General features: G+C 39.3%; 1 protein-coding gene across 2 annotated transcripts in view; it reads right to left on the bottom strand.

Annotated features, from left to right (window-relative positions):
- Positions 1-518: 518 nt before the first annotated feature.
- Positions 519-15753, bottom strand: part of ncam2 (neural cell adhesion molecule 2) — a 182308-nt gene continuing 167073 nt past the window's right edge. The window contains exons 16-17 of one of the 2 annotated variants that reach the window (XM_046845810.1): positions 4738-4945; positions 519-2219 (exon numbers count right to left, since the gene is read on the bottom strand). In XM_046845810.1, coding sequence (XP_046701766.1) covers positions 2105-2219; positions 4738-4945 — 323 coding nt within the window. In that variant the 3' untranslated portion in view covers positions 519-2104. The remainder of the gene's footprint in view (positions 2220-4737; positions 4946-15753) is intronic. The other variant, XM_046845811.1, reaches the window with a different exon arrangement.

The following is a 15753-nucleotide window of genomic DNA, read 5'->3' as shown; positions in this document are numbered from 1 at the left end:
GTAGACTGTGAACAGATTACACGTTTTAAACATTTTAAAGGTGGAGATTATACCTAAGATCCCTCAGTGGACCTCAAGGCCAGTTGCTCCAGGTAAAGGAGTTAGGATGTAAATTGGTCATAAATCAGATGTTAAGTATACAGTAGTTCATTTAAAACAGCATTTCTAGAATATGAGCTGCTCTACAGCCACTGAAAGGATGTTGTTAAGTGCATGTAGATCAATACTTTGGGTTGACGCATTGCACAAATACCAGCAAATCAGATGACTATCCCTTTTTTAATATAAACTGGAAATACAACATCCATGACTGAGAAAAATATGCAAAGTGGATTTAAACATTCAAATGCTCTTTACTTTGCATATGGCAGCATTTTTCACTTTGAAACAAATCACTGAGTTGTTTCTGAGTTGTCACCTAGGTTTGTTTGTACATTTAAGGTATAACTTGGGTATTCATGGCCCAAGTATTCAAATTTCAGTTGTCAGATGAAATTGCAAAAATATATATATATATATAGCGCTATACTTTGCTGGTGCAACTGGCTTTCTCCTTTTATTTTTAGAGGGAATCAGATTAGTTACAATATGCTATGGATATTGAGATTTTTCATGCAGGTTTGTTAATTGTTTTTTTGAATCCCTGGACAGAGTATGATGTTTCTCAGTCCTCATTACTCTTACTTTCTGGGATTCTATAATTCTGCATGTGTATTCATCTTTCATTTTTGTTCATTTGTATACTGACCCTCCTAATGAGTCGTGAGTCAGAGTCTGGTAAAGCTTATTAATTAATTTGTGGAGAAACATTGCAAATGATGAACAGATTACACACATAGCCAGCAATAAAAAACAAGACTTAAGACTGCAAGGAACAATACCTGTCTTTCCAGCAAACTGACACAGTCAAGCCCTATTATGAAATTATTAATGAGGAATGCCAACAAGCAATGCAGGTCTTATGAAATTAATACAGAGTCTGTGTTACACAAATACATTTCATAACTGGTGCCTTTGTTCCCTTCATTTGCAAAAGTAATACTATTGTATATTTACACTGAAACATTTGTGCAGATCACATTTTCATCAACTGCATATGTTCACTCTATTCTTTCAAACTTGCCACACAGTGTTTGCAAGTCACATGTATCCTTTATACTTTCTCTTTTATTTTACACTTTTCACAAACTTTACCACAACATACTGCCACATCTGCTCATGTGTGTGCACACACGTGCGTGCGCGCACACACACACACACACACACACACACACACACACACCGCATTCGGAAATGACAGGCAGTAAGCAATAACAAAAATGTTACTGAAATGAAAGAGTTCAGTTTTCTATGCTGGGATCCATTTCACAAAGATTGTAGTTTTAAATTCTGTTTTTTTTTTATTTAAACAGAATGCAATTTAAAAAAGTGTTCATTTCAGTGCATGAGTTTGGACATAAGCAAGTATGGACAGAACCAGGGAATGCTATAAAGGTGATCTCAAGTTCGTGTCTCTCTAACGTCACAGCTGTAGCATTTTAATAAACACTACTGTCCGAGGTTGATGCTGCACAGTGGCCAAAAGGCAAGAACAGAAATACACTATAATTACCCAATACCACAACACACACATAAGCCCACACACAGCGGTCAGACTGTGACATGATGCAATCTATTCCTTTGTGGATGAATAGTGTGTTTGTGCATATGAATTCTCTCTGGAAAATTGAAGTGCATGTGGTTTCGAGCTTGGAGTGAGAGAAATAGTGGGGAAAAGAACACATATCAAACCGCTTCCGGTAACAGAGAATCACACGCAAAGCTTCAGCCTTTAAAAGAAAGAACAACAATCACAGATAAACAAGAGCCTTTCTGTAGAAAGGCCTCCTCTGAAAGATGTATCACAAAACAACTGCTGTGTAGCCTTTTCGTTTTTTTTTATATGTACACAGTTTCTTTGTGGATCCCCCTGACAATCAGTCTCTAGCAAGGGACTTGTTCAACCATGTTCTTGTTTGTTTTCTCATTAACTTGCTGGGTTTTTGCGTTGTTTTGGTGTCTGGGTAGCTCGTGCATGTCCCCGAAGTGCACGGCAGCTGCTCCATTACGCTCTGCTGTCATCCGGCACCGTGTGTAGGCTGTTGTCACCGTGAACTTTAATCTCAATCGTATCCGGTTTAAGGGACTCTTTGCCGTTCTCCTCTTTTAGTGGCAGCTTCCTGGAGAGACAGAACAAGGATACCGATGTTACCAGTCAAATTTTGCTAAACCTAGAATGCTTAACACGGATGATTAAAAATTATTTATTACTGAATACAATTATTTTGTGTATTTAACACTGGTCTCTATATTACCTGAATTTGGGTACGTCATGTCTTTGGCCTAATTCTTTAGGCATTTAAAAAGAAAATTTTTACTGAATATGATGTTCAGCACTACACATCTACATTTATCTATTATCATATATTTAGAAGACCATAAGGTGAACTTTTAGCATCAGAAAGCAGTTAAGAATTAAATGTAAATTCGTGAAATGTACACTTAAACAAATTTTAAAAGTGGTAATAAGAATTATGTGGTTAAGCATTTATGAAGGCAACCCATTAACCATTCATTATTTTTACCATCAGGTCAAAAATTATGAGAATCTTCTTCTTCTTATATTGGCTTCTCCCATTATGGGTAGCCACAGTGGATCATCCGTCTCCATCCCCGTCTACGTCTGCCTTTTTCAAATCAACTACCTGCATGTCTTACCTCACCACATCCATAAACCTCTTCCTTGGCCTTCCACTTTTCCTCCTTCCTGGCAGCTCTATCCTCAGCATTAACGATATACCCCATGTCTCACCACAGTCCTATAAACTTTCCCTTTCACTCTTGCAGATACTCTTCTATCACAAATCACTCCTGCTATCACTCTTCTCCACCCACTCCACATTGCCTGCACTCTTTTCTTTACTTCTCTAACACACTCTCCATTATTTTGCACTGTTGACCCCAGGTACCTAAACTCCTCCACCTTCTCCACCTCTTCTCCCTGCAACCACACCACTACACTGCCCTCCCTCTCCTTCACACACATGTACTCTGACTTACTTTGCTGACTTTCATTCCTCTTCTCTCCAGCACATACCTCCACCTCTCCAGGCTCTTCCCAATCTGCTCCCTACTCTCACCACTAATAACAATATTATCCTCAGACATCGTAGTCCACGGAGGCTCCCATCTGCCCTTGTCTGTCAACCTGTCCATCACCACTGCAAACAGGAAAGGGCTCAAAACTGATCCTGGATGCAGTCCAACCTCCACCTTGAACCAGTCTGTTTTTTCTATTGTACACTTTACTGCTGTCACTCTGTCCTCATACATGTCCTGCACCACCCTCACATACTTCTCTGCCACATAAGACTTTCTCATACAATACCACAACTCTCTCTGCACCCTGTTGTACGCTTTCTTTAAATCCACAAACACACAATGCAACTCTTTCTGACCTTCTCTATACTTTTCTATTAAAATTCTCAAAGCAAATATTGCATATAAATTATAAGAATGCAACCTATAAAATGATCCAGATTAAACAGTTAATATATTTTACATAAACAAATATCATTTCAAACCACACAATTTCATTTTTTTATTTATTGACATAAAACTCAAACTGAGACCAAATCTGTGCACTGGAACTCGGATCTTGTACGACAATCCTAAAAACAAGATTTTTGCTTTCTCAGAGCTTTATCATTATCAGTAAAGTATCTATGTACCACCCTAGCACATGGTGCAGAACTGATTTCAGGTTAATTATGTTGACACATGGGATACGTAGCATTTCAGCATGTGTATGTTGTTTGGTGATATTTTGAGGAAGCGTGTGGCCTTGCAGATTGTAGAGATTGCTGTGTGACAGTTTTATCGCTTTCTGGCTTTTTTTTTGTCTGGAAGCCAGCCTCTCTGTTCACAAGAAGCATCAGGGTTCTAATAAGGTTATAAGAAGGGAGGCTTTAGGACAGTGAGGAATCAGAAGAGGCCTATCTGGCCATCCCACAGTCTGTGTAAGAGAGTATCAAAGAAGTCTTTTAAAGCCCTGCTACTTGTTATTGGAACTGAAGGCAATCTCGCCCCCTAATCCTTCTGAACTCATAGCCAAGCAAACGTGACAGGATTTGATTCTCAACTGCTAGAGGATGTCTCACAGACACATTACATGACTGGAGAACAGACACTTTTTTGGCAGCAGACATGAAGAAGTTAGATAAAGCACCTCTACAAAAGGTCAGAGTCTTGCAAGAATGAACATATCTCCTCTGGGCCATCCCATAGATACACAGCTTATGTCATATCATGGAACAAAATGTGACTTGTGTAAGAAAGATCCTGTTATTTTGTTCCACATTGTTGCTTGCAGTTTATAATAAACATATTACTTGTTTATGAGGAAGATCCTGCTGTTAGGATTCACACTGTGGCTAGCAGCATGTAATAAATGTTTTACTTACTTTCATCAGACAGTAGTGCAGAGCATGAAAATGAGAATGATGCAAAGTAAATTGAATAGAATAATGAAAACGGTGTATTTGGGTAAAGGAAAAAAAAAGTTCTGGCAAATAAACATATTAATAATAAATCAACTTGAAGAACTGAAAAAAAAAACCCAGCAAGTGCTTAGATGAGTAAGCAGGGACAAAGAACAAATCATTCAAAACAAAGCACAAAGCATTCAGGGACACTCACAGATAGGCAGCCTTTCCTTCCTCCATTTCTTTGCTCTTGCCACTGGTGGCGGTCTTCTTGCTGCACAGCTTGCGTGTGATGCACATGAGCAAGCCACACTGGCGCAGGAAAAAGCAGCTGATGTCTACCAGCACAAGCAGCAGCAGCAGGCCTGCCATGCCCAATCCCACTACTGCACCCAAGCCGAGGCTGCTGAACAGGGAGTCTGCTGAGACAGGAGAGACAAAGCACACTCAGCTACACATGCACTCACACAAATACCACAGTGAGCAGATCTAAAACTGAAGCCAACTTCAAATACATGCCCAAAGCAATGGTCCCATTAATGTGAACAGTGCATAAACAGATTAGTGTGGAGTTATTGTGCCTTACCACTGATTGTTTTTCATATAACACCTGACAAAATCATGGTGAGCAGAAATTACTCGCGGCATACACAAACATCCCAACCTTAGGGTGAATAAGCTACAACAGCAGAAGCCTATTTTGGGTTTTAATTTGTTCTGCAAACAAGATGAACAGGAATCTGGATCTACCATTAGGGTCTGTGTATCTTCTAGTCATTCAAATTTTGTTTTAGAGAGAGAAGTGAAACAAACTCAGAAAACTGCACAACAGAGACACACAAACTCTGAACCAAGAACACACAAAATCATAAACATAACGGATATCATAGCACCAAAGCATAAGACATCAATTAAGATAAGACATCACATCAAAACATAACAGATTCTTAACGCTGAATGTGGCTTAATGCATTTTCCTTATTATTGTTTTTTATGGGAGGAGACGCTTAAAGTGTAAGTTAAAGTGCCAATTGGGGGTAAATAGGCAGTTAAGTCATCTTATGTAATCCGGAAGTTGACGGCCCATGTACATACGATTGTGTTTAGTCCGTACCATTAAGTCATATATAAGTGATTACATTTAAAAAGATTTTTATAAAATATTGTAGATATTCATAGAATAAAACTATATTTAAAATAGCTGATACCTAATAAAAAAAATTATCAGGTGCGTATTAGGTAGCACAACGACCTTTATAGACTGTGTAAGCTCTGCCTACTGCTGATTTGACACTGCTGTGACTTATTGCTTCTGTAGTTCTGCAATTAGACATAAAAAAATTCAAAAACTTTTTTTGTTGTTTTAGTTTCCTTTTCATTTTCTTTTCTGTGCATTCACAAAGAATCGGGAAAATTACTTGTTTTTCAGTAGTTGGCTCTGGAGTATTAGAAGAAAATAAAAATAACTGTCCTTTTTCATTTTTCAACTTCTCTTTCTAAAATGACCAGAAGATACACGGACCAATTAGCACAGATTCCAGTATCTGAAATACACAAACCAGCCGACATAGTACCAAAATATGTTGCTGGCATCATAGTTTTTATTTATTCTGGTGTTTAATATGAAAATTAAATGCTCTTTAATTTTTTTTTTTGCATTGTGCTGCTTCCACATGAATGGCTCATTGGATAAATGTGTTGTGCACATGTTCCTGAAAATAATTTGTGTGTTATAATTAGTAACATATATACTTATATTTATACGCTATATATATTTAGCTTTTTAAAGCTCTTAGCAGCTTTCTACCCAAAGTACAATCCAGTGCTAGACAATCTAATTATAAATAAAGACTAAATATTTTCTAATGCAAGCTCTGTTCTGGAAGATAGGGGTATAGGGATGGAAGCAGTGAGAACAAGAAACACGGTTTGCTATTGCCCAAAGCCTGCTTTCATTTGAATAAATTATGAAGAAGACAAAAGAAATAATTTACTGGAGTAAGTAAACAGTGTAGCTGTGCCAGGACAGATTATTTAATGGTGCTGAACCGCAGGACACCTTTACTAGTTTTATAAAGGCAGTGTACGTGTTTGCTTGAATTGCATTTAGCGCTAATTTTAAGCTGCTCCACGTTACCAAATTAACCCAGGTAACATTGTGTTGCATTAGAATTAGAATATTATATTAGAATATAAAGTCTTAAAGTTATGCAGAATGATTGGCCTTGTAACAAGTTAAAGGCTGATGCTACGTGAGCCTTATCAGAAATGAGGTATTGTCTGTAATGGAATTTAGAGATAGAATCCATCTCAAAATAACATTTTCAGGCCATTCTTTTGGCCTAAACACATTTATCACCCAGGCTTCTGAAAGCTGCTGTGCCATTAACTTAACATTCTATCCATCTAAAGGCAGACATACTGTCCAGACATAATGATAGCAAGTTAGGTAAATGAAAGAGATTAGAAGAAGTAAGAGAGTTAGATGAGTGGTGTCTTGCACTTTAGATGAACCCTGGCATAATTCAACACTTGAGGATTCACATAGTCTTAAGGTAAAATGATATAAGAAATTACATATAATGGAAGGTAAATCCACAGTTAAATGTGGCAGTAATAAAAAGGAACGTGCTTTTACCAATTTTGTCTAGTCTAGGTCTTCAGTATGAGCTTAAAGATAGCTACACAACACTGCACAGTAAATAATGAAAGTGTACTGCATGCACACGGACACTTCAGATTTTAGACAGTTTTCACTTTTGATGTATGTAGGATGTAACAATCTCCTCAATGGCTTATTGGATAGTACATTCATTTTTCTACATCTTTTCCCCTCTGAAGAACGTGTCCCCATTCTTTAAACTGATTTGTTGTTGATTTATAATGTCATTAGAGGCTCAATTTAGCATCTCGTTAATATTACTTATCCCGAAGTTCCACAAATGGGTGTGATTCGTCTGCATCTGGGTTCAACGCACTCAATTAATTAACTCCGAGTGGTAATTGAGTCTTAGCAATGAGCAGCAATAATTTAGGCTCGATTGATTGTGCCTGGCCGGAACCCTCATACTAAGGGGAGGTCTTTGGGTGGGCACCTAGTTTCTGATTGACAGGCTAATGATCCTTATAATCTTGCATAAGGCTTAATGACTCTGTCACTGTGATACATTACTAAATAGAATGTAAAAAAAGTTTGGAGCTTTGCTAGTTTGAAAACACTAACGTTCCTTAATGCTGATAGAAAGATTAGTTATCTTAAGCTTACCTCAGTAAAATGTTCATATTCTCTGTTATTCTATAGATGTAACTTAATAAGCATTTTGCAGAGGCATAAGCATTCATTCATTCATTCATTCATTCATTCATTCATTCATTCATTCATATTTAATAAAAGCTCTATCCTTGTGAATTTTAGTCCCAAGAGCACTGTGTATGATCTGGGAATTCACCCTTAAGGGGACACCAGTCAATACACACACATTTACCCACTCACACCAACAATTTAGGGTAGACAATCCATCTACCAGCACAATTTTTTGAGGCAAGGGGAAATGGAAAACCTAGAGGTCAACCTCAGAGAAGCAGAGAGGACATGTAAAACTCCACACAGATAACATGACCTCAGGATTGTATCAGGGACCCAGGAGCTTTGAGGCAGCAATGCTACCCACTATGCCAGCATGCCATATGTATATTATTAACTACATTTTAATTATTGTTCAAAGCTACAAAACCCAACAGTTTCTGCCAATTCAGAACAGTGTGGGCATTTCACAGTGGTGTCTATTTGGCACAAAAAGTAGGAATTACATAGCATAAAAACATTTCCAAAAACCTTTCATTGATAATATTTTTTGCTGTATTATGCAACTATGACACCAGAACACAGTACAAACAGCCAAACCGATTAGTATAGAAACATACTGCTATTATGCTAAAGCAGGAAAAGTTAGCTATATGCTAATTATATAGCATCTATCTCGTTTTATGCTAGATCCTGGGAGTAAGAAAACATACCCTCCTATAAGTCTATATTTTATTTGTTGGGGCCTAAATTATAATTGGGGGGTATTCACCAGAATTAAAAACCTAGTTTGGGAAACAACAAAGACACCACCACAATTACCTGAAGTAAATGTATTCTGTAGGAGTTTTTCACATTGGTTTGGGGAAAACCCTATTTTCATTGATGTTTGAGGATATTTGTTTATGCACACTTCTTTTAGGATCTTGCTCTTGGGATCCTCAACTTTTACTTGGCTATTCCAGCCTGTAGATTTTTTTCTTCTTCTTTATTTATTTAGATGTTGTTTTTTTGTGTGTCTTTGGGATCATTGTCCTTTTGAATGAACTATTTTCTATAGCCCTCTTAAAGATGCTGGACAGATGGCCTCAAATTTGTCTCAAGAATATTCTGAGACAATAATATATGTTCCCCTGATCCTGCAGCTACAAAACAAGCTCTAATCATCAGCTCTACACCACTATGCTTAACATTTGGTATGATGTGTTGTTGGTGATGTGCTGTGTTGTTATTTTTTAAGTCCTAAACATCTCTGCCTTAGTTGCATTGTTCAGATACAGTTTTGGAAATATGAAACATGCACCATACTATTTTTGGAGAACGGTAGCTTTTTTCAAGCCACCTTTTCATGGAAGAGTCTCATCCTTCTCAAGATTTAAATCTTTGCTTTGTGACTGTCCATTGATAAATATTCTATATAACAAACAAACAAACAAATACATTGAATTAATTAACCAGAAACTACACTAATCCTTTTATGTAATAGAATTTTGTGATTCATCTTGTCCGTCTTGTGTTGTGATTATCTACTGTACAGATGCATTTCTTTGGCTGGGATAAAACAGGTACAAAATCATAATTCATTCTGATTTATATGTAGGATTATGTCACACTTTGATCAAGAGTCTGAAACCAGAATACGAATGTGATGTTTATAATCCTTGGGAAACAAACAGAAGCTAGGAAGCAGCATGTACCAGAAAACAGGTTTATTCCAAAACACAGGTAGTCCAGGGATGATCGCCAGAATAAACCATAGATCAGACGGTGAGTAAGTGTGAACAGGGGCCTTATAATGGGAGGTTGTAGATTGGAGACAGGTGAAGGTGATTAGTATGAAGGAGAGGCACTGCGAGTGTGCTGGGTGCTGAGGGGGGGAGCGTGGCCGGTGGTTCCCTGACAGATTAGCAGACATTGCAAAATACTTATATAGTCCTGGCCAAAGATTCCTATTATCTCCTCCAGGGGGCGGCTCTCGATGCCCTAACTCGGGGCCTGGAGTGCCCATGGCCCCCCGAGGTGCGGGGCGGTCAGGGTGGCTGGCGTGGAACTCCTCCAGGAGTGCCGGGTCCAGCCCGGCAAAAACAAAAACGAGGACGCAGGTGTTACGTAATCCTCCTGAGCGTAATCCTCCATAGCTGCCGCATCTCCGGAATATGAAGGAGGTGGGTTGTGGAACTCCGCTGGTGGTGGCCAGCGCAAAAGCCTCCCGGAGAGCAACGCCGAGTTCCTTGATGGGATCCGAAATGGAACCCGGTTGCGGATCCATCGAGGTTAGTGTTCAGTGTCAGTCCAATCTTCTGTCACGCTTTGATCAAGAGTCGGAAACCAGAATACGAATAGGACATTTATTAGCCTTGGGAAACAAGCCTATGGAAGCAGCATGTACCTATTAACCTAGGAAGCAGCATGTACCAGAAAACGGGTATATTTCAAATCACAAGTAGTCCAGGGATGATCGCCAAAATGAACCATAGATCGGACGGTGAGTAAGTAAGAACGAGGGCCTAATAAAGGGAAGGTGTAGATTGAAGACAGGTGAAGGTAATTAGTAGGAAGGCGAGGCGCTGCGAGTGTGCTGAGTGCCAAAGGGGGGGCGTGGCCGGTGGTTCCCTAACAGATTAGATGTTACAGAATACTTATATAGTCCTGGCTAAAGATTCATATTTTATTCCAAAAATAAAAGATTTCTAAAATCAGAGGCTAAAATCTGTTGTCTTTGATCGCTGTTTTGACATGTTTACTGACCACTGATTAATGGCCATTGCGATTTTTTTTTTTCTCTGATAAAATTCTGGCAGTGCCAGAAGTTTTCAGACTCTTTTCTGCAGTGTGACTTCTCCCACTACAACAGTCAAACCATGAACTAATAGGAGTGCCAAACCTGATGACGCAATTAGCTTGACAACTTCAAACCACCAAAATATGGAAATTAATCAGGTGGATAGTACAGCAAGAAGAGAAACTTATTGAGTTATGGGGTATTTGTATGACTATACATATGTATGATATATATAAATATGTATACAAAATTTTATTTGTATACATATTTATATATATATAAATATGTATACAAATAAAAATTTGAATATATATATGAACAGCATTAAAAAAAATGTTTCCAGGTTACCTATGTAACCATTGGTTCCATGAGGGAACAAGACACCGCGTCAACAACGCTTTGAATCATGTTTGTAATCAGTCCAATGGAAAGCGCGGCATCACCGGCGGGGTGACGTCATGACCAGGAGTCTATAAAAGCACATGAAGCTAGCTTCTAAAGAGGGAAGGAAGCACTGCAGGGATGAAAGCAGTGTGGCAAGGAGATGCAGCATCTCGTTCCCTTGGGGAACCATGGTTACATACGTAACCTGGAGACGTTCCCCTTCAGGAACTCGTTCGGCATCCACAACGCTTTGGGAATGAGAGTCCAATAATGACAGACTGACTAAACCCTGCCTAGTCTGGATGGGCACAGCTAGGTCAAAGGACAAAGGCGCCAGAAATGGCACAAAGGTCAAGGCTCTAAAACCTGGCTAAGGTCAGCGGGGTTGACCGACCCCCAGCATTGCAGATGTCTTAAAGGGAAACTCCAGATGGCAAAGTTTAAAGGCTGCCACACTCTGAGTTAAGTGAGCTCTAACCCCGAAAGGAGTGCAGTGACCAGCGGATTTATAAGAGAATTAAATAGCATTCACAATCCATCTGCTGAGCGTTCGTACCATGCCGTTATCAGGCGCCGCCTCACGGCATACAACCTCCTTTTTTTTGAGGGAGCTCTGGATTAAGGTATGGTCTCTACCACTTTGATGGAGAGACCGGTGGCTAGGAGCTGTGCTCCTTCAGGGCCACAGCCACAGCCTCCACAGGAATCTCACAGGGAGTGTGCTCAGCGAAGAGATCAGCGCTACAGGGGGAAAGGCATACAGCTGCTGCCTCAGCCACACCAGTACCAAGGCATCCAGCTATAGAGGGAGAACAGTGCGATGTCTCTTGAGTCGCAAACAGGTCCACCTGTGCTCTGAAAATATCTTTACCAGATTTACTCCATCACATTGCGGTGAAGTCACCATTCCCTAGGCCTCAGCCCTTGTCTTGCCATCAGCCATCTGCTCCCTTATTTAAGTGGCTTGGGATATACGCTGTCCTCAGGGAGAGCAGCTTCCCCTGGGCCCACAGGAGGATCTAACGTGCCAGCTTGTACAGGATGCGAGATCACAGACCCCCCTGGTGGCCCACATGGTGGCCTCAGGTCTGGAAGGAAATGCTTCAGAGCTCAAAGCACAGCCAGCATCTCTAGGCATATCTAGGCAATTGATATGCCACATGCCCTGAAGTCTCAGCGGGACCAGTGCCACATCCACACACTTTGTGAAGGTGTTGGGTGAGAGGACAAAACCAAATGAAAGGATTCGGCATTGGTAAGCTTCGGCCCCCGAAAGTAAACCTCAGGAACTTCCTGAGAGCTGGAAGAATGGATACATGAAAGTATGCATCCTCCAGGTCTATCGTGACAAACCAGTCCTCAGACCTAAATTGAAACATGACCTGATTCAGGATCAGCACCAACACCTCGGCCTCCTGGTCCAGAAAGAGAGGAAGACCCCAGCTTGGAGGTAGTGATGCGAGTTGCGGGCTTCCGAACCTTGCGAGGGAATGATGGACCCAGCAGGTGAGGAAGGAGAAAGGGGCAGGCGCATCTCCAAACCCTCTGCTAGGTCAATCTGCCTTATGTCCTCGAACGCCACTGCACCTCAAAGACAGTGGGGCCAGAACCATGAGGAGCGGGAGCACCCTCCTAGAAGAGTGCTCTCTGAGAGCAAAGCATTCGCATTGACGTGCAAGCACAATTTGCGCAGTTGGCTCCCTCAAAAACCGACCAAGCATGCTCCGCTCTCAAAGAAATGGCACATAGGCTGCACATATCCATAGGCTGGGCAGGGAGGAACACACAGCTGAAACGTGTGCTTTACTCTCTTTGTCGCTTTAATTTTCTTATTTTTTTTCTCAAGGACATACACACATAGAGCGCTTCCTGAACAAACAGAAGATATTCCCAGTTTTACTCCATGTGCTTTTATAGCTTCCTGGCCATGACATCACCCTTACAATGATGCTGTGGTCTCCATTTGACTGATTACACACGTGATTCAGAGCGTGGACATTGCTGAAGCATTCTAAAGACGCAGCTCGAGTTCCTGAAGGGGAACAGCAAAAAAGAATAATTCTGAAATCTTTCATCTAAGCAGCTGAGAGTAAATCACCCATATGAACAATAGCTTGGCATATGGCTTTATGCAGACTGAACAAGCACAGAAATTAACCATTTATTTTTTTAACGAATAATGTTAAAACCCAAAGAAAACTCCTGGTCATTACCTTTGCCCTTCCCTGATGGAAGGTACTGAAGTCAGGATGCAATTTGGAAAGCTACTCATTACATAAATATGAGTCCTGCTCAAGCACTGTCCATGCTGAGGAAACAAGTGAGGCATAGCTCTATAATGATCCTTTAAAGACCCAGTAGCCCATTAAGACATTATGCTCCCCAAGCAGAGGTGACCCTCCGCTCATTACTGGTTTAACAGAGTCATTGCCCCTGGGATGGCCATTATCCAAAGGCAAGATGGCTGTGCTTAGGGGCTGGGCTCATGGCTCAGTAACCATTATGTGCATGTAAAGTTGTACCTAAAATGTGAAAAGTAATAAGCTACCACCTGGAGTCCATAGGGAAAAATGAAATTTTCGGCAGACAATTCCTGATGAACAGGTGGGTTCCAAGGCTCTCATGTGCAGATGCCTCTGTACACATACATTTTATTAAATCAGAACAAATCCTAATCGTAGGCAGTCGAGAACAGAAATAAGTCTGAGATAGCCTCCTTTTATTAAACTATCACAATTTCATCTGGTGTAAATGATTTTAAAGCACAAATAAATTATTCTTTCTTCGTTTTTTTACAAGTTTTAATCTGTCAAGCTCTCTTTTTCTCCTGAACTTTTATGCAATTCTCTAGTAGGATAGATATTTAGGTAAATTGTGGTCTAGTGGTCTAAGATGCAGCGCTCTCACCGCTGCGACCCGGGTTCGATTCCCGGTCAGGGAACCATCCCCAGCCACTTTCAGTGCCGGTCCCAAGCCCGGATAAATTGGGGAGGGTTGCGTTAGGAAGGGCATCCAGCGTAAAACATGTGCCAAATCAAACATGCGGAGGATCCGCTGTGGCGACCCCTAACGGGAGAAGCCGAAAGAAACATTATAACATATAGAGCTTGTCAATAATGGGCAAATGTGAACATTTTCTAAAGAGATCCCAAATTGAAAGTTGCTCTTTCAAATCAGGCATTACATTTTGAAGCATAGTTTCTTTAGAATAGCTTCAGAATGTCATTTTGTGTAGTGCTTTTAAATTCTCACAAAAATTGCTGCTTTCATGAACATATACTTATCAAAGCTGCTACAGCTTTTTTGTAATTTCATAAAATAATCAAGTCACTAAAAATGTCTAAAATGACTGCTTTGCAAGGTCAATGTCCTTGAAATTTTTATTTATTCAAACAGTACTACATAAGGCATTTGTATTCCTGCGAATGTTTATTACGTCCAGTGATTTATGACTGGTTGCGTCAAACTTTAAAATGAATGACTTCATGCACCCTGGTTGGACTGATTTAGTTTATTTCTTTTCCTGGAAAAGAAAAACTTATTTATGACTAGTGTGATCACTTGTAATGGGGAACAATAAAACAACAGACCCATTTCATTTGCTGGAATCAATTCTAGTTGGAACAGTCAACAAAAAGCAATTCCATTTTAGTAGACAATTAAGTATCATTCAGACTGGAAGGCTTTTGTCAGTATCATTAAAGCAATGCAATTTTCTGGCAGGTTGTGATACTACCTAAAAAAAAAGAAATCCAGTTTTGAATGAGACCTCAATTTGTCTGAGCTGTACAAAGAATCATATTACTTTAGGTATGTGGAAAATAATATCTAGTTTGAAAAACATTTTGCAGCTCAGCTGTAATTAAGCTTCAAATCAATGCTTAAGAGATTTACAGTAAATGTCCTAAATGTTTTCTTTTTTCAGCCTCTTATTGACCAACTAGTTTAAGGTGTTATGACCACCAGATAAATATTACCATATTCTTTCTTAGAATTGTGCATTTTCTCAGTTTTAACAATGTATACCTGTTCTATGTTTTATTAATGAACACAATATGGATTTATGAGCTTTGCAAATCATTGCATTCTTTTAATTTTTTGCATTCCAACTTTTTTGGAATCAGGCATGTAGAAAAACAGTAAAAGGCGAGTGCATTTATAATGACAATGATATTTTGTTGTGTTTTAAAAACTATTATTGACAAAACAAATTAGATTTCAGTTTATAGTTAGCTGCACTTTCAGATAAAGAGACTGTGTTCAGATTATACTTTTGTTCTCCTACTATTAAAGAGGTAAAATAAACAATTTGCACATATTTGTAAAGCATGCCATTTCAATTCATCAGCAAAAAACACAATTCTCCTAAGGCGAATTCTATGTAAATAAAATGAAAAGCAATTGATATACCATTATTGTAGTGTAATGTTGTGGTGTATTGTAATCATTATTAGTGGTGTATTGTGATCATTTAAAAGGGAGAGATCATGGTTTATGTAAAAACTTGGGGTCAGTGCAGTAATGTCTGATGTGCTTGAAATATATTTTTTGTCATTATTAAATGAGCACTCTATGTAAATGCACAGGATTAATAGTACTAACATAGATCAAGTAAAGAAACAGGCAACATTTTACACAGTGGTACAATATATACAAACTAAAGAGCAAAAACTAAAACTCTTTCTCTTTGTGCATGTATAACTCATATTTAGATTTTTATCAATAATTTACACTCAGTTTATAGTCTGAGGATAAAGAGA

Source organism: Silurus meridionalis, chromosome 3 (assembly GCF_014805685.1).
Source record: "Silurus meridionalis isolate SWU-2019-XX chromosome 3, ASM1480568v1, whole genome shotgun sequence".
In the NCBI taxonomy this organism is placed as follows: Eukaryota; Metazoa; Chordata; class Actinopteri; order Siluriformes; family Siluridae; genus Silurus; species Silurus meridionalis.
Note: the sequence above shows the minus strand (reverse complement) of the source record. Positions and strands in the feature narration are given on the sequence as shown.